Here is a 19,022-nt window from a genome sequence, read left to right on the forward strand (position 1 = left end):
ACTGGTAGAAAATCAGATTTTCTTGATAAGCAAGGAACGTGGACATGGAGCTAATTTAAGTGAAGCATCGTGTGCCATCAAGCACTAATACAATCATGTTCAAGGCTTTCTAATAGAGAATTAATGGGGCAGCCCCAAGGTGGTTTTGCCTTGCACTGGAGGTCTATAAAGAGCTATTCCTTCATTAAAGAACTGAAGTTAAAGAACGGAAATGATAGTTTGAATCCGTCCCAGTGTTCAGCTGCATGAAAATGAAGCTGAGGAGTGCTCTGAGATGTTACTTTTGGGACATGCTATTTGAGACATAGAATGTGTTGTCAGTTGCTGCAGTCTGTGCTGTTACAAGTAGAAGTAAAATGCCAGTGGATTTTTGAGACTGTGCTGGGCTGTATTAATCTGAAATTACCAATGGGGCTGGTTATTCCCGGTAAGAGAATTAAGTGAGGCCACTTAATTTAAAACTTCAGGTGAACGTTTGTCTTCAGGCTGACTTGCTTAGTAAGTGTTGCAAACAGACTAATGGTAGCTTTGAGATCGGGTTATTTCAGGCTGCTGAATTCAAACTTGGGAGAAAAAAAAGACTTCTCGGAGTCAAAAAAAAAAAAAAGGCAAGCAGGGTGGCATGCATGTACTTATGAACTTCCCTGATTTTAATGGTGAGGCTATTTAAATCTGCCATTTACATGGTCTAGTCGATAACTTGCTTAAATTGAAGAGGTGTTGGAATTTTTATGCAAATTAAACCTCACCTGGAAGGTACAAGAAGGGCTTTGAGGGAGCTCTTTGAAATTTCCTGTCTTTGCTGTCTAGTAGAAAATCAAGCTTAAAAGTTGCTGCTTTTGTCTTTTATCGTCTCCTCTACAGACTTGGCTAAAGTTGAATTAGACGATGATTAATGGCTTTGCCATTTCAAGTCACGTAAGATTTTAAAGTGATGTAGCAACACATGAAATGCTAGGGATATAGGTAAAGCTATTGAAATATTTAATAATAATTAAAAAAAAAAAAAAAAAACAAGCAAAACCCAAAACCTGTAACACCAGTGTGTGATCTGGAGGATGGGATTGGGAGGGGCAGAATAAGGGAAAAGGTTGGGGCTTAATCTCCTTTGCCCTGTGGCTGCATTTCTGAAACTTATTATAGTATAATATAGTATAATATAGTGCAAAAGGGGGGCATGCACTTATTTGCCTTTTCCCACTGAATGTTGCCTGAGGCAGGGTAAGTTTTTTTTCCCTTGCTGGTAACAAAAGCTGGTTTTTTTCTTTTTTAATTAGGCATTGTATGATAAGAGCACTTACACCTAGCTCTTGTGGAGGTCTAAGCTGGGAAATGCAGTGGTCTGTCTTAAAAAGTGGTAAATATGAACAAATTACTAAGTCTTTTAAAACATTTATCTAGGAGGAACAAGAGGCAGCTAGACGTCGTCAACAAAGAGAAAACAAGAGCAACACAACTACTCCAACGAAGGTTCAAGAAAACAAGGTGAACACCCTGCATTTTTGTAGAGTAAATGCATTTTCTCTTCATCTGTGCATAAACTCATAGTCTGTGTCAGCAACAGCCTGGTTTTGTGGGGAGACTGACTGCGTGTGTGTTCTGAACATGTGAACTGGTGTAGCTGTTGCTGTGGACAAAAATGCGATGGAGTGACTTAATAAAAGCTACGCTTGGGAATTGCACCCCTCATTCTGCAAAAAAGGTGTTGCAAGATGAATAGACTAGTTGGCTGTCCACCCTTGCTCACCTTCAGCACCAGCTTGCAGTGCTTACCCTGAGTCATATCCCATGGATACGGGACTGGAGTTCAAAGTGTGCTGAGTCTCTTTTGGGAAGACTCATTTCCTTTCTCGTTCCGTTGTATAATACTGTTAGAAATTCAGTGACGGTTTATGCACAAAAATGTGAAGTATTGAATATACTTTGACTTTTAAATGAAATTCAGTTGAAGAATATAGTCAGTACAGGGTGAATAGTCAGCTTTTCTTAGACAACAGTTAAAACTTTCCTTTTCTGTAATAAGTCCAGAAAAGAATGAACACAACTCCTTGGGTGTTGGGTCTTGCCCCAAGCAAGTCTGCTTCACTGGCAAGTTATTTTACTGCAATGCATCAGTTTCCTTTCAAAATTATTAAAGTTATTAATGCTTGCTTAAAAGGAATGCTGTATATGCAGGTAGAAATGACTAAAGAGGTCTCGGCTTTTCAAAATCTATTAGGATTCTGGTGCTGAAGAAGAAAAGGCTGCGGCAAATTCTGTTAAAAAGCCATCTCCCTCCAAAGCACGGAAGAAAAAGCTAAGTAAAAAAGGAAGAAAAATGGCAGGCAGGAAACGAGGACGTCCCAAGAAAATGAACACTGCAAACACAGAGCGCAAGACCAAGAAGAACCAAACCGCACTAGAACTTCTGCACGCTCAAACTGTTTCACAGACATCTTCATCCTCTCCTCAGGGTGAGTTCAGGGCTGGCAGTGGAAGAGGCCACCCCCTGCTGCAGGAGCCTAGAGAAGTATGTGAGGCTGTGAGTGCGTGCTTGGAGGTAGTCTTTCCTTCATTGCTAGGTTCAGTTTGGTTTTGTGTCCGAACTTCTCCCTTGCCTCCAAAGCAAAGCTGCCTGTGAGCTGGTGGGGCGCTTCAGCGAGGAGGTGGTGGCTGTATCTGGCTGTAGGTACGTGGTGAGAAGCTGGAGCTGAGCTGTGGCTCGTAGCTTGTCTCTGCTGCTGCTGTCCTGAGGATAAGTTGCAGATGCCCTTCCAAACTATTTGTTGCAGTGTTGTTAATCTAGCGAAGTCACTGGATCTCGCGTTGTGAATGACAGGCTTTCCAATGGCAAAGCTGCTAGACTTGCTAGAAACAATGACTTTCGTAATCTGAAAGGTGGTTTTTTTTTCCATCTCTCTTTAGATGCATACAAGTCACCTCATAGTCCATATTACCAACTACCTCCTAAAGTGCAACGGCATTCATCGAACCAGCTACTGGTGACACCTACCCCACCTGCACTACAGAAGCTGCTAGGTAAGGCTGTAACGTTGTGCCTGTACTTGTCCTGGGAACCTCTCCCTGGAGGTTTCTGAACATGCCATAAATCCAAGGGCTACAAATAGCCAGCAGCTGTGGAAAGCTGTGTATTGAACAGGAGGGGGGGGTAGCTTCTTCCTCATCTTCTTCCACCTGCCCCACTTCTGTTGGCATCACCACAAGGTCTCTTCTGTTGCTTGCTGCTGGAGTTGATGTCTCAGTCTGCATTTGTTTTTTGACGTTGTTTCAGCTCTTTGGAAATAAGGAAAGGACAAAAGGAAATAAGCTTGGGTGTAGCAGGAATCCAAAGTAACTTTGAATGGGAATGGCTAGTCAGAAATAACTCTCTTTTAAATTAAGGCATTCTCTTATTCTTAAATGATGGAATCTTGAGGAACACCACTCCATTTTCTCTGCAAAACTTAGAGCAAAGTAAATGAGATGCTGTCTTGAGTTTTTGAGATCGCAGAGGCAGTGTCATTGGAAAATATGGTCCGTGTGCAAGGCATGATTTAAGGAAGAACTTGGAGGGTGTTTTTTTGGGTCTTATGGTTCCTCCCCTCTGCTACCCCAAGCTGTTTCTGGCCTTTGGCATTGGGCATGAGCCAGTCTGAGATCATCTGGGAATCTGATGGAATGTTCCTCTCTATGCAGAGACCGAGGGCACCTATGGTGCCCTTAACTCCTGCTCTCTTGCTGTGGTATCTTACAGTTGGGACTGATTTCTTACTGGAGAGAAAGAGAGAGAAAAAGAGTAATTTAGAGTGACATTTAGTGTCGGGTGGGGTTGTGGGGGGAGCGGAGAGAATGCCACTTGTCTGGAGTCAGCCCTGCTGCAAAGCTCTGTACTGTGTACCATCTGTTAAACGTTTTGGCTGCCTGTGATTGCAGCCAACTGGCCTTAAGTATGGGGTTGGCTTTGTGGTGAAAGGCCCCAGCGGTGAGGGCTGGGGAGAAGGCAGGTTCATTCTGCCACAGGAGATGGGAGATGGAAGCAAGTGCTTCTTGGAGGGTGGAGTAAATGTGGGTGTAGAGCCTGTCGTCTCTCTGTATGGAGGTAGGAGGAGTACAGCAAGCCCTGTCTTGTGAGCTGGGAGGATGAGCGCTCTGAGCTTGGGGCTGGGTTTGGTTGTTACAGCTAATCTCTTTTATTATTTCTACTTACAGTGCATTAAAAGCTGTTCAACTCTTCTTTCATCATGCAAACACACCATTAGCACCCATCCTTTTCCTCTGTGTGTTTGAATGCGTTGTCATGACTTCCATTGGGGTACCTATTATAAGCAGCTAATGGATCCAAAAGTTCAGCTTGCATCAGAAGATGGGTTTTCAGCATGCTCTAAATTGATCTTTAATGGCTTGGTCTGACTTACAGTCCAAATAAAAAGCAAGAGAGGGCAAAGTGGGGAGAGGTGTCAAGGGAGCAAATTGGGATAAATAGGGGCATTGCACTTACTCTCGCTTGAAATGTATCATCTCCTTATTTATTTTGCAGACTCTTTTAAGATCCAGTACATGCAGTTCATGGCATACATGAAAACTCCTCAGTATAAAGCAAGTCTGCAACAGTTACTGGAGCAGGAGAAGGTAGGTCTCACTTTTAACGTTTCTAAACAAAATTGCCAGAGTACCAGGTACCTTCTATGTGGGAGGAAAATGCTGGAGATGGGCATTGTGTACACGTGACACCAGTGCTGCATCAGGCCACTTACAGAGACTCTACCAGAGTAATGCTTAGGCTGAATGCTAACTCAGTCGGTCTTTGTGTGCTTAAATTTCCAATCTGCAAACTGGGAGAGATGCACCTCCTCTCTTCTCTCTGGTGCCCTTCCACCTAATAAGACTTACTTCAATATTTCTGTTTTTTTCCTCTATTTTCACATGAAGCTGCGTGTACCTGTGCAGGAAGCTGGTCTCTTGAACCTTGTCCTTTTCTCCCATTTGGGATTGGCAGCTCCTTTTCTTCTCTGTATGTCTCATGGGTCACAGGAGCAAGAGGGTGGTGGTCGATGTCGCCAGCAGTACGCACTGCCTGAACATGTTCCTGCCCTCCGCTTAGCAGGCTGCCCTGCGTGGATGCATCCTGTGAGCTGCTAGTCAAACTGCTCTTAGATAATTAAATTGGGCTTGATCTAGCTAAAGATTGTAGCAGCTTCGGATGAGGACTGTCTTGAAAAACACTTGTCCCTTGGAGCTGAATTTTCTGGGTTTTGACATCTATTCTTTTCTCGGAGTAGGAAAGCCTAAATGAATTGAGTACTGTAGCATGAAGGCGGCTCATTAAACTTGTAACAAATTGAAGTTTGGGATTAAAAAACCCAAATTGTCATGACTGACTTAAGAGATAAATGAATGGAATCACAGAATGGTTTGGATTGGAAGGGACCTTAAAGATCATCTAGTTCCAACCCCCCTGCCATGGGCAGCGACACATGAATTGATAATCTAATGATGGGCAAAGTGTAAATTTTCCAAGTCGTGGGTTGAAATACATGGAAAGGCGAAGAAAATCCTGCAGCTGTGAAGTGTGGCATTTTTCTCTGCTATGGAGCCATCTCCCCAGCAGAGGGAGGAGATTTACTGGCTAAACACCTTTTCTTCTTGTATTGCTTTACCTCAGTTATGACTAATTTAATTGGTTTGTAAATCAGCCCAGATGAGAGAGACTGCGCCTGCTACTTCCATGGAGGAGCCCTTTCTCATAGAGCTCAACAGTAATCTTTAACTTCTGCCCAGTTCCAGCTTTTGGTAGCCCCTGTGGAAGCTTGCCTTTGCTCTGTGGCCTTTGTGAAGGTGTCAGTATAAAGCCATAGCGTTGGTTTCTGCAATTCTCCATCCCAGGAACTGTTTCTTCAGTTGAGAGGGGCTAACTTGTGCCCCCCTGTTCGTTACTGAGAAGTGGTTGATGCTGATGTGGTGCTCACGAAACCTTTTTTTCTGTGGTTGTTTCAGTTTTTTTCACAGTCAAACAGCACTTCGAAATTTCAGCTTCTGTAAGCAGCATATTTTTCTGCTTGTTCTGTACTTGTCAGGAAAGTCAGCGTAAAGCTAACTTACCTCCTTGCCCAGAAAACAGCCTGAGAAATGATAGTGTGCAAGTGTTGTGCTGTACACTGGAAGTCAACATGGAGAGTGTGGAAAAGTAATCACTTCGTGTTGGTGTCTGACAGCTGTTTCATACTTTAAGACATTAAAATGAGGAATTCAGTATGAAAATATTTTTTTCAATGGAGCGATACACAGGGAGTGTGGCAGATTAAACTTCACAAAGGCAGAAGCAGAACTTTGCTGGATGAGGTGCTGTTGTGTAGTCTGTTTAGTATCTCCCTCTTACGTGAAGGTTTTTAAAGTACAAGAAGAATGTTTTTGCTGTATGATTTTAAAATAAACAAGATGCTGTGAGCTGCTAGTTCACCAGGTTGCCCTTAGATGGAGCTGTCAGTTCCTTCACTGCCTGTAAAGGCTGAATGAAATGACTGATGTTGAAAGCATAAATGACTTTTTCAGCATCACCTATGGCAGTCCGTTCAGCATTGCAGTGACTCCAGTGTTTTCCCAAGTCCTTGGCATGAGAGGCAACAAGAACTGTATGCCAGGTCGTGTTTCTTACAAATGTGGAACTTGCCAGCACTGCTGCTTCCCTCCTTGGAAGATCAAGGTGCTTTTCACCCTTGTGTCCTCTACTACTTCTTGGAGCGACGGCTCCGTTTCTGCACAATTCCAATTTGGCCTCCGCAGCAGAAGTTGGAGCAAAGTGTAATCTCCAGAGCTTGCTTTTCTGGCTGCACTTGTCTTTCAGTTGGGAACTGCTTCAATGAGACAGTTTAGCCAGCCCCGTCCTTGCCCTTTGCGGCTCACACGGTACCCGGCCGTGGAATGAGTAAGCAAGTATCTAGTTAAGGAATGTTATGGGCAGGAAATATTCTGGGAGTGGAAGGGTTGGGTGGCATGCTGAAGTGATGTTGGCACTGCAAGTACAAGTGGTTTGGCTTGCTTATGACTTTCTTCCTACCTCCCCCACAGCGTATTTTCATTTTCTGCATGTATTCCATGAGTATTGTGTAGGAAAACTCTGAATTGGGTCTCTGGAGATTTAGATTCTGTTCCCAGTTTAGTAACAGTTTTCATACAGATAATCTTTTCCAGTTCCATTTCTGCTCTGTAGGATGTGATTATTACTACTTCTTTACAATGCACTGGGAGAATAAAAATTAATTTTGAAGATTGTCCTGATTATATTTTTCTACGTAGGAGAAAAAACTACTTCAAAGCACTTTTCAGCTTTCCTAACTTCACTAAGTGTTAAACACTGGCAAAGAGAGGCTCACAAAAGTCTGAGAGAGCGCTAGATTAGTTCATACTTACGTGCTCTGAGCTCAGATTCACTCCCAACTTGCTGTACAAACTAGGTGTAAATGTCCTACTGAGCTGGACCATGCTGCAGTTGGTGCTAAAAGTGTATTTTCTCACTCTTCCCTCTTCCAGGAAAAGAATGCTCAGTTACTGGGGACAGCACAGCAGTTATTCACCCACTGCCAGGCACAGAAAGAGGAAATCAAACGTCTTTTTCAGCAGAAACTTGATGAGGTAGCCCTGATCTGATGCAAGTGGATGTGGATGCTTGTTAATCATCTGCATGCAAACATTTTTGATAAAAATAAGTAAGACCAGAGTATAGTCTCAGGTCTTCAGCCTCAATTTTGTAGCAGATCATGCTAAATAATGTGGAATCTGTATCACTCTTTGGTTATGTTTTATCTTCATTGTTGAAATTGTTGTGTGCCACTCTGTATCCAAGGGAAGGGGGTGACAGACCACAGACACTGTGGTATTTCAGTAAAGGACGCATCCCCTGCTGGTTGAACAAACTCTGTGTTGCCAATGCAAATTCAAAAGCACAGAAGGAAATGTGGTGGCTCTTTACAAAAATAGTGTTCTTTTGGCTGGCAAGAAACTAAATGCCAGTTTTAAAGTTGAATTACTGGAACAGCAGCTTCAAGTGAGGTACTTTTGTCCTTCGTCGTTATCCCCTGGCAATGACAAAGTGCCTTGGAGAATGCTGCGGGAGTTGCTGTGAGCTGCATAAACTCTGTGGATCTCCTCGATGTCATTTTTGAATGTGACAGTTGTCGGGAATTAAGCTGTCAAGACCTTACTGAATGATCTCTTTCCTTCTCTTCATCTTGTAGTTGGGAGTTAAAGCTCTAACATACAACGACCTGATTCAGGCTCAGAAGGAAATCTCTGCTCACAATCAACAACTGAAAGAACAGACGAAACAGCTGGAGAAGGATAACAGTGAACTCAGGAACCAGAGCTTGCAGCTGGTGTGTGCAGTGCTTGTGTCTGAGTAGCAGGGTGATGCTGCCCTTGATGTAAGGAGGATGGGTCATAAGCCAAGGGCTGCCCCTCTCCAAGGTGCCTTAATGAAAAGTCATCCAGGTGCTGTAGCTTCTCTGTAATGGAGAAGAATGATGAGGGAAAGAACGCAGGTGGTCCCTTTTCTCAGTGACCTTTATTTTACCTCTAACCAAATGTGACAGTTGGCTCTGGCCTCAGCTGTGTCCCCTGAACAGCTTGGCACCTGTGTACGCACTTGTTGCTGAACCTGGATCTTGCTGGCCAAGAAGTTTGCCCAGTGCTTGCTTTGGGTGGCCCTAATGCTTCTGGGGTTCGTCTTGGTGTAGCTCAAACTGTTCAGGGGCAAATCTGGATGTGGAGCAGGTTAGGGAGGGTGGGTGATAACACCCTTTTCAGAAAGAGCCAGGCCACATCCTGCCACACTATGTAGGGACCACAGGACCGTTTTGGTGGCATTTGCCTTAAGCTGAGAGGAGTTTTCAGTGGGCTAAGAAGCTTCTTGCATATATCCAGTCGAAAGGTGCCTGGCTTTCAGCTTGCACCTTGGGTGGTGTGAAGTGGTGAGAGTTGTCTTGTGATCTGTTTGTCTCGTGCCTTTGCAGCTTAAGGCACGGTGTGAGGAACTGAAGCTGGACTGGTCAACGTTGTCACTGGAGAACTTACTGAAAGAGAAGCAGGCGTTGAAGAACCAGATTTCTGAGAAACAAAAGCACTGTTTGGAATTGCAGGTAGAGAGCAAAAAGCAAATCTAGAGTCACCAACTTGGGATAGCTTTTGGGACAGTTAAGGGTATTTGGCTGAATATGATGTTAAAGGTTAAGCTAGGTGGCAGCTTTTCTTCTGCCCCCTTCCCCCCCCCCCCCCCCCCCCCCCCCCCCCGAGATTAATCTTTTGATTAGAGGATTTTAGTAAACTTGAAGAATAAGGATGTGGATAACTTTTAAAGGAAGCAAATGCTGTGACCTGATTCCTTGGTAATGCTGTGGAAGAAGGAATCGTGGTTTATTGTTAATTTATTTAAAAAGCATGATGAAAAGTCCTGCTTCTTTGCATGTGTGCTCTGATGTTCTGGCTGATTCAGGGATCAGTACCCACAGAACGTCACTTACCATAGCGAAAACAAATTAAACTGCTGTGTCTGAAGAACTTTTATTTTCCTGTGAGATTAGCCCTAGAGCTAATACAGCCTTTTGCTGGATACTTTGACATGGGGCGACTGTTTCCTTCAATGACTGGAGGTATCAAGTGACTCCATACTCTCTATATAAGTTGGAGACACTTTATATTTGCTTTCAAGATCTGAGTAGCGCTTTCTGAGAGTCCCAGAGCCATTCCCCTTACCTGTGCCTTTTGGTCTCAAGCTCAGAGCAGCATGTTGAAATTTGTTTCTCATATTTTGGGTCAACTGTTCTGCGTTGTTCCCAGAGATGGGGCCACTTTTCCTAAGAATCCTATAGAGGCAAAACTTCATAATGTGGTAGAATTGTTAATAGTCTTTAATCATTGTCCTCTTCATTTAAAGATCAGCATTGTGGAACTTGAGAAGAGTCAAAGACAGCAGGAGCTCATGCAGCTGAAGTCGTACACGCCGTCTGATGAATCACTGTCAGTACAACTCCACAATAAAAACCACCTGAGCCGTGATCCTGAGGCTGACCATGGCAGGTTCCAGCTGGAGCTGGAATGCTCCAAGTTTCCTATGCCCCACATCAATGGCATGAGCCCTGAACTGTCCATGAACGGCCATGCGACTCCCTATGAAATTCATAACACCTTTAGCAGGTCGTCTTCCAAGCAGAACACACCTCAGTACACGACCTCTCACTTGGACCAAGAAATAGTTCCATGTACCCCAAACCACAGCAGCAGACAGAAGGCAGACAAGCTGACGGGCTTGTCCCTACCTGATTATACCCGGTTTTCCCCAGCGAAAATAGCACTAAGGAGACACTTGAATCAAGACCATGGAGTCAATGGAAAAGCAACAACTAATGAGATACAGAGGTGAGAGCAATCCTTTCCTGGGATGGGAAAGGAGGGGTAATTGCTTCTTTTAATGACGGTGGTTTATTTGGATTGTGGAAAAACATCCAAGCATCCAACGTTTAGAAGTGGAGGTTTATACGCTTCTAAATGTTTTGTTGTAAGAACACCATAAGTGCCACCTGACTGAGTAAATAAGGCGATACGGCACCTTTTATTGGGCACAGGAATTCCTTGCAAGGGAGAAGTCATCAGCTTTTCTATTCTAACGATCGTATGTCTCTGTTCCAGAGCTGACCATGTCAAAGAGAATGGCCTTACATATCCAAGCCCTGGTATTTCAAATGGCATAAAGCTGAGTCCTCAGGAAACTCGGCCCTCTTCTCCAGCGGCCTTACCAGTTGCAGGCGAGAAGGTAAGAGGTTTGCTGGCGCTCAAGCACAGAGATGTTAACACCTGGTAGAACAAAGAAAAAGTTGTTCAAACTAGGGAATGCAGGCATGCTCCTTTTTATGCTCAGCATGGCATGGAAAATAACAGAAAATACAGTATGTGTGACACAATAAAAAGATGCTGGCTAGAGGAAGAGAATACTGTGCTCACGACAGACGTGCCTACCTCCGCGTTACTGGTTTGCATATGAACGGTGCCAGTGATGTAGTAGGACTTCTTTTTGATCTGGTGTGTGTCTGCTTGAACCTGAAAAGTAGACTCTTCCATTGTTAATAAAAACAACAAAAAATTGTCCACATAATTGGTCCAGCCATGAATTGCATTGGGCTCATTTCAGAGCAAGGAGGTGCCCTCCGAGAGGAAGTTACCATGGAAATATTTCTGGCTACTTTATCTTTTGTGTACAGAGGGCCTCCAGGTATGAGTTCTTTCAAATGGGTGCTTTTCACAGAGCTCTGACAAAGACACTAGGAAATGGACTTGTCTAAGTTATCCTTTTCCTTATGCCTGGGGCCAGCAGTAGCTTTAATATACATATTTCTATGCTGTTTGATGCTGTTGTCCCAGTAGACTGGTGCTGGTAACAAAAGTTGCTCCATGCATGCCCTGTCTGTGCTGTATAGTCATCACTCTTAATTGTGTAATTTTTAAAAAAAAAAAAAAAAAAGGTGCAGGGGGAAGGGTTGGGGAAAACAAATATAGATGAGCAGGTTACTGTTAGTTTAAAAAGTCTTGTCAGTAATAGCATGCGGTTAAGAACATTACTTTGTTTCACCTTTGCAGGTTTTGAGAGAGAGAACCTCTGTGAGTAATGGAGAAACTATCACCAGCCTACCTATCAGTATTCCTCTCAGCACAGTGCAGCCCAATAAACTCCCTGTTAGTATCCCTCTGGCCAGCGTAGTCCTACCTAGCCGTGTTGAGAAGGTGGTGAGTAAGGGATTGTCAACACTTTCCATCCCTAACTAAAATCACACCGGGCAGTAACGGGGTGCTGTGCACCAGAATCCTTCCTGGGCTGCTAATCTTGAATGTCTGATGCTTTGGGGGAGGCTGCTGTTGGGGTGCATCTTCTTGGCTCTTAGTCATTCTGTAGATTTTTTCCTCGCATGGCTGGGGGGTGGTGGTATTTCAGCCAGGAAGGAAAGTACATGCCTCAAGAGATACTACTAGTCTTAAATGTCTGGGTGGAAAGGATGCGGAGTCTGAGAGTTCGTAGTAGTGAAAACTCACAGGTGTCAGTTTGGTCTAGCCCCTGCCTTCTTGCATGACCCTGGGAGACAAATTCTTCTGCCTCAGTTCGGTCATCTCCAAATTGTCTTGTCTTATAACATATCTGTGTAGGATGAACTTGAACAGCACCTCGAGGCCGTAATGCCTAATGTGCAAGGGACTGCTCTGCAGCATCAGAGAACTGGAGAACTTCTGGGGCCATCTCTTTTTGAAATCCTGATAAGGCCGTGCCACTCAGTGGCAGAGGAGTTCAAAAAAGCCTGGTCCAGACAGAAGTGTTACACTAGAGAACTGAGAAGCATTTGCTGCTTTCCCATGAGAGCTGTGAATTCAGAACCTGTCCACAGGTTCTTGCCTTACAATCCCTATTTGGAAAGCTGGAGTTGTTTCATAGTATGGAATCTACTATCTTTTTCCAGCTGAAGGCTTCTAGTTGTAGCAGAACTACAGCCTGCACAGCTCTGAGCAGAAGTTGTGTGTCCTGGGAGAAGAGAGAACGCTAGCTCTGGGCAGCATCTCTCCCTTCAACACGCCGTTTATTCAGGCTGCCATTGCATGATTGTTTTGCCTGCTTTAGGAAAACACCACTCGTTGATTGTACCCTCAGTGTACCAGGGAACATAGCCTAATGTGTTTCACGTACAGTTTGGGTTGTTTTGGGGGAATTTTATGCGCACAGCCTTGGGGGCACGATACAACCATTTGTTTCCTTTCCGGCTGCCTATGAAATAGCGGACCGAGGCACTCATTCTGACCGCAGTGCTGTCCTGAGCCTAAACTTGCTGGGCCAATGAGCCCGTTCTCCCTCTATCTGCCTGGTATCTGTTGTAAGCTAGATACTATTGCAGTATAATTAATCACGGTATTTATTTTTGTCCCGTAACGTGCTGTTCTGCATTTCTCTCAAAACAAGCAAAATCTAGGACACTTAGGTAGTAGAGCCCCTTTCCTTGGTAGATCTACCAACGCATGTGAATTGTCTTTAACCTGGTGACTTCTGAGTATGCTTCCTGTACTAAAATGCCTGTTTCTCTCCCCCCAGAGAAGCACACCTAGCCCAGTTCATCAGAGTAGAGACTCATCGACACTTGAAAAGCAGATTGGTGCTAGCTCTCATAATGGCGTAAGCAATGCTGCTGGAAACAAGCCACTGGCTTTGGCTACCTCAGGTAACAGCCTCACCTACGCGCAGGTGTGCTGTCTTGTCGTGACAGCATCCCCCAGGGCATGCGTCAGAGTTTTCAGAGTGCTACAGGCCATTTGGGCAGTAGGGCGCCAGATAAACGTACCTTTTGTAACAAGAGCAGAGAGTCAGGGAGGATGATGCTTTGAGATAGTACGTGCCTGCGGCTTGGCTGCGTTCTGACATAAAAGTATTGGTTTGGGGTGCCTTTACCTGGACGGCAGCACCTTGTAGTGTAAATAAATAATTGCTTTTGTAAATTCTTCCATGAGGATGAAGAGATTCCTCCCTTGACAATGTGGCAAACCAGCAAAGTGTTGCATGGCTATGCTATGCACTGATGATCTAGCTTTAGAAGTTTTATTTTACAGGGCGGTGGAATTTTTGTAATAGCAAAATAAATTTCTTAATGCAGGGTCACGGTGGTGCCTCATGAGCAGTTGTAAAGGCACAAGTATCCGGGTAGGAAGAAAGGTCAAACAGGAGAGGATAAGGGATACCTTTAAGTGCAGGCATTGCTTCTGAACTCATCTGTTGAAGTCATGGCCTTTTGCTGTTCAGGATATGGAAATGTTGTGGATCAGGAAAGGTAGGCTTTAGCATACAGAAGCTATTCTACAGCTGATCCCTCATCAGAGAGTGCGTTTGTTCTGAATGTTCACCATCTCGAGGGGCTTGTGTTGTTCCTAGCATCTGTTTTGCAAAGAAGGGCTTGGCTGCAGTTTTCTGTAAAACCAATGAAGTATTTAAAAAAAAGAACTTGTTATAAACAGTATCAAGCTCCTTTCTACCCCTTTCAGTTAGACAGCCCAGAGACAAGCCATACTAGAGCACTAAACCCATTGATGATGCACCATGACAAAGATTTGATTCCCTTTCCAAGCTTCCTCCCGTGTGACGTTCTTCTGCCACAGTTTCTTTGAAGGTCCCCTGTCACTTTCAAAGCCACAGCCTTTTGTTTGTTGTTGAGAAGGAGGATGGCAAAGTCCCTGCTTTCTGGGGGAAGGAAACAGACTGAATTTGGCCATCTGTTTCCTTGACAGTAGGAAGGAGTCGAGAGTAGAGGAGCCCTGATTTCAAAAAGGCATAATGGTTCAAAAGAAACTTAGCTGGCATTCCATTTAAAAACTGGGTAGACCATAGAATGTCTCCATATGACACATGCATTTTCCTGAACTGGCAAGAGAGTAGTGAAAGTTGTTAACTCCTCACTGAAACCCTGGGCACAGAGCGCCACGTCCTCAACTGCACTGTGTAAAAAGCAGCTGTGCAGTTTCCTCCGCAGTACATGGCCACCAGCTGAGCTAACGCAGGTAGAGCTGAAAACACTCCCAGTCATCCCAGAAATCTAGCACTGTGAACTATCACTCAGCAGAAGCAATGATGTATACTTTCCCTTTCAACAGGTTTTTCTTACTCTTCTGGCTCCGTGGCAGTCAATGGAAATCTTACAAACAGCCCAGCCCATCTTAACCATAGTGTTGATCAGGCAGCTCTGGACGACTCTGGGAGTCTGTTTAACTCAGTAGGGTCTCGGAGTTCCACTCCACAACATCCTTTGCTAATGATGCAGTCAAGGAACTCTGGGCAAAACTCCCCTGCTCACCAGCACTCCACAAGCCCCAGGTTAAATGGCACATCCCAGAGCCTGGTAGGGGTATTGCAATATGCAGATGCTCAGAAGATGTTTGCCGAAGGAACAAAGGGGGATCTTCAGTCTGATGCAGCGTTTTCAGATCCTGAGAACGAGGCCAAGAGAAGAATCATCTTTACAATCTCTCCTAATACAGGACATGTAAAACAATCCCCTTCCAACAAGCACAGTCCTCTGCCCATGAGCGCTCGGCTGGACTGTGGCCAAGCACACGCGCAGGATGGGAAGAAGCGAGGCCGGCGGAAGAGATCCTCCACTGGGATTCTCAGCGGGAACTCCGGGGTCTCCCCTAAACGCAAATCCTTACCTACTGTGTCTGGACTCTTTACGCAACCATCAGGTTCACCGCTCAATATCAACTCCATGGTAAGGGCAAAAATGAAGAGCTCGAGCAAGAGAGAAGGGCCTGGGAAAGCTCTTTGCATTAGAAATAAGCTTCAACTGCTCTGTTCTTTAATGTACTTGCAGGCTGTTACAGGGCTAGTAGCTACAATTGGTGTGAAGACCCTTCGTGAAAATGGCCCCTCTGGGAGGCGAAAGAGTTGCTGGGAAGTTGGTGAACTATTTCTGTATAGGTGGAACCTCTTCAAAGAGTTCTTTGCTGACAGAGCATTAAAAATTAAAAAGAATCTCTTCCCTTATGACAAAGAGCTTGTTTCTCCAGTGAAGTTGATTTTTAGGCTGTAGGTTAAATATTTTGAAAATAGTTTAAACTAAGATTGACTAAATAGCGTAAGAGTGCCAGAAGCATATGGCATTCTTGCATAATTAAGCCAGCTATAGAAGTTGTGTTCATGTGATCTTGCAGTGGCAGTTTGGAAAGAAATGCAGTTATCCCATGTCTTTGTTTCTGCGTTTAAACGTAAAATCAAAGAATGAAAATGAGATATTTTTCCAAGGTATATTTAGGTTTTCACCCCAGGTTCTAATGCAGGATGGTGCGGTATAATAGCAGTGCTAAACAAGCAGCTGTGGGCATATCCTAAAGCTGAGCGGGTTAAGCCTGCTTTTAATACCCTTAACAAGATGCCTTGTTTCTAAAGGGATACTCTCATCTGTAACTGCTTTCTTTCCTTCTTGCCCAGGTCAATAACATTAACCAGCCTTTAGAAATAACAGCCATTTCCTCTCCTGAAAACTCCCTGAAGAACTCTCCTGTTCCTTACCAGGACAATGACCAGCCCCCGGTACTGAAAAAGGAAAAGCCCCTCATTCAGAGCAACGGCGTTCATTACTCTCCTCTAACATCAGATGAAGAGCAGGGATCCGAAGATGAGCACAATAGCAGCAGGTGAATACACAGGCACAGGTTTCAGGATGAGATTTCTGAGAGCTGATAACGCTGCTCCAGACCGGAGAGGTGTGTTAAGCTGCCTTTGTTCCCTTTGCCTGGGGACCGATGCCATTATGCCAAGCCTCTTACACAGCTGAAATTGTGAATAGAGAAGGTATTTAGGAAATAGTACTTGAATGTGTTGCTGTGTTTGCAAGGCTGACAGACCCTGGCCTCTGAAAGAATTAGTGCAGATTTTTTTTTTTTTTTTTTTTTTGGATGATGCATTGTAGGAGTGCTGAGACTGTGTGTGCAATACTAACTAGGAATCAGTCTCCGCTCACTCCCAGTTTCATCTTGATTCAGAATTCTTCCCTTCCTGCCCCAAACTATTGATGCGTTGCTGTGAAAACTGAGTACTCGCCACCCCTTGCCTGCCTGTGGGGTGCAATTTTTTTTTCTTGTTTAAGGTGCTGGAAAAGCAACCACTATAGACACGTGAGCAACAGCAACCACTATAGACATGTGAGCAACGCCTACTTGTTGCTTTTCTTTCACAACAACAAAGTCCTCTGAACGTGTGCTCATCTTGACAAAGAGCAGTAATTCCATAATAGCTTCTACTTAAAGTTGTGGATTTTTTTTTAATGCTTTTAAGTGTCTTTAGTAACATACAGCTGTCTAGCTGATTTGCCTTAATATACTCTAGCCACCTGTTAAGACGTGAACAGAATAGGTTGTGATGGCAAATGTGCAACAAAAGATCTGCGATGAGTGTTACAGCCTTTTTATTTTCCCACTAGAATTGAGAGGAAAATTGCAACGATATCATTGGAAAGCAAATCTCCACAGAAGACTGTTGAAAATGGTAGGTGTGAGGAATGTTAATTATTTGTTGTGATGGTTGGAGTTGGGGAGTGGGTGTCTGCTGCTGACTGAAGCTGTTAGTAGGAGGCTTTTCTCTGCTCCTGTCCTGCTGAGCAGAGTGCACTTCTGCCAGGTCCTTCAATAATCAGAATTAAGACAGGTGTCCAATAATTAAGAATATTGGGTCAGTTCTTTCTGTAATCACAGGTCACCAAAGATCTGACCTGTCTTTTTGCTCACTCAAGGTTTGGGGAGGGATCTGCAGTACAAAGACTGAGGAAAAAGTAGATCAGCATTGTCAAACTTTTTCAGAGCAGTAAACTGAATTTTAAGGACTTCTAGGCGATTTCACCAATATTTCTGCCTTTGGATCAAACTCAGAATTACAGACTGATAAATTGTGGGTGTTGAAAGAGAAACCCCTGTTCTTAATGCGCAGATTCAGTGACTGCTGTTTTTTAACATTTATAAATTTTCTTCCAAACTAGGTGGCAGCTTATCTGGGAGGAAACAAGCACAAAGCAACGAAAACATGAACAGCAGTAAATGGAAATCAACTTTTTCACCAATCTCTGACATCAACCTGACCAAAACTACGGACAGTCCCTTGCAGTCGGTTTCATCTCTGAGCCAGAATTCGCTGTTTGCCTTCAGGCCGTCCTCCGAGGACAGCCTTGCCATCGATGCCAAGATGACGGCACATGCGAGGAAAAGCATTGCCCTGCCCTCGGCGGGGGCGGATGGACTCAGCCCTGGTACGAACGCCGCCAACGGGTTCGCGTACAACGGCGGGCTGTCGGCTGACATCGGTTTACACGGCTTTATCGATGGTGCTTCCCTTCCACATAAGGCTTCGGACGTGGCGGCTTCCAACTGCTCGCTGGGTTTCCAGTCACAGCGAAGCAAAGAGGTGGGGGTATCGGAAACAAATCCCTTTTTGAACAAGAGGCAGCTCGAAGGCCTCGGCGGCACGAAAGAAGACTTAAATCGGTCAGGGGTGAAAGGCAAAGAGATCAGCGACATAAGCATTCGTACTGGGGGATCTTCAGAAAAAAACTCTTTGCAGCATAACGGAAAGGTCGGCAAAGGAAGGGACCGAGATGTGGAGTTTAAAAATGGCCACAACCTTTTCATTTCTGCTGCTGTTCCGTCTGGTGGCCTTCTGAATGGTAAAAGCCTTTCTACTGCTGTTTCTTCAGCAGGCAACCCAGCATCTTCTGTTCAGACGCACCATCCTTTCCTAAACACTTTGACCACTGGATCGCAGTTCCCCCTTGGCCCCATGGCCTTGCAAGCAAACCTCAACTCGGTGACAAATTCCTCAGTATTGCAGTCCTTATTTAATTCAATGCCAGCTGCTGCCAGTCTGGTCCACGTGTCATCCGCTGCAACCAGACTGACTAATTCTCACACTATGGGGAACTTCTCTCCTGGGGTTACAGGTGGAACAGTTGGAGGTAGGCAGAACTCTTTCTCTGGTATAAGACAGGGCCTAAAGGAAAGTCTGACGCTGCCTCTCCAGGGCTGAAACCCTTGCTTTTCTGCAGGATGTGAAGCAGATCTGTCCCACATAACCAGTCTCCTCTCTCTCTTTCTCTCTCTCTTTCTCGGAGATGCTAGGATGAGTTCAGTTCCCCACAGTGAAATCTCATGATCTTTGTCTACTAGATGAGCTTGTTGTATCACCTTAATGAAAGAATACACCCAGACTTTGTGATTTCATAATGTATGCTTGTTCAGATGTTGCTGTGTTGGAACCAACTTAGGTCTGCCTGCAGGTAAAGGATTTAACTTGTCCCGGTACCAAGTTAAGGATCTCTAACTTGTCAACTTGAGTAAAGGTTGAGGTTAGGCCTCAAATGGATGTAGCATGATCCAGGAAGAGTAAAACATCAGTGCCTCTTCAGAGGAGATGGTGTTGGGAATTGCGTAGCATTCTGGCTCCGGAATGGACACAAAAGGCATTTCTTTGCCAGGAGGGGCAATGCCATATG

General features: G+C 44.6%; 1 protein-coding gene across 11 annotated transcripts in view; it reads left to right on the forward strand.

Annotated features, from left to right (window-relative positions):
• The window catches only part of DOT1L (DOT1 like histone lysine methyltransferase), a 76,904-nt gene that overhangs the window by 46,633 nt on the left and 11,249 nt on the right, over positions 1 to 19,022 (forward strand). For 8 of the 11 annotated variants that reach the window (XM_080382222.1, XM_080382225.1, XM_080382223.1 and 5 more), the window contains 15 exons: positions 1,402 to 1,485; positions 2,219 to 2,453; positions 2,905 to 3,018; positions 4,517 to 4,608; positions 7,507 to 7,608; positions 8,211 to 8,348; positions 8,985 to 9,110; positions 9,905 to 10,386; positions 10,657 to 10,780; positions 11,602 to 11,748; positions 13,094 to 13,220; positions 14,641 to 15,254; positions 15,974 to 16,179; positions 16,965 to 17,029; positions 17,517 to 18,485. In XM_080382222.1, the coding sequence (XP_080238348.1) occupies positions 1,402 to 1,485; positions 2,219 to 2,453; positions 2,905 to 3,018; positions 4,517 to 4,608; positions 7,507 to 7,608; positions 8,211 to 8,348; positions 8,985 to 9,110; positions 9,905 to 10,386; positions 10,657 to 10,780; positions 11,602 to 11,748; positions 13,094 to 13,220; positions 14,641 to 15,254; positions 15,974 to 16,179; positions 16,965 to 17,029; positions 17,517 to 18,485 (3,625 nt within the window). Of the gene's footprint in view, positions 1 to 1,401; positions 1,486 to 2,218; positions 2,454 to 2,904; positions 3,019 to 4,516; positions 4,609 to 7,506; positions 7,609 to 8,210; positions 8,349 to 8,984; positions 9,111 to 9,904; positions 10,387 to 10,656; positions 10,781 to 11,601; positions 11,749 to 13,093; positions 13,221 to 14,640; positions 15,255 to 15,973; positions 16,180 to 16,964; positions 17,030 to 17,516; positions 18,938 to 19,022 lie in introns of those variants that run through there. The other 3 variants (XM_080382228.1, XM_080382231.1, XM_080382232.1) reach the window with 3 other exon arrangements.

Source organism: Falco punctatus (assembly GCF_963210335.1).
Source record: "Falco punctatus genome assembly, chromosome: 4".
Classification (NCBI taxonomy): Eukaryota; Metazoa; Chordata; class Aves; order Falconiformes; family Falconidae; genus Falco; species Falco punctatus.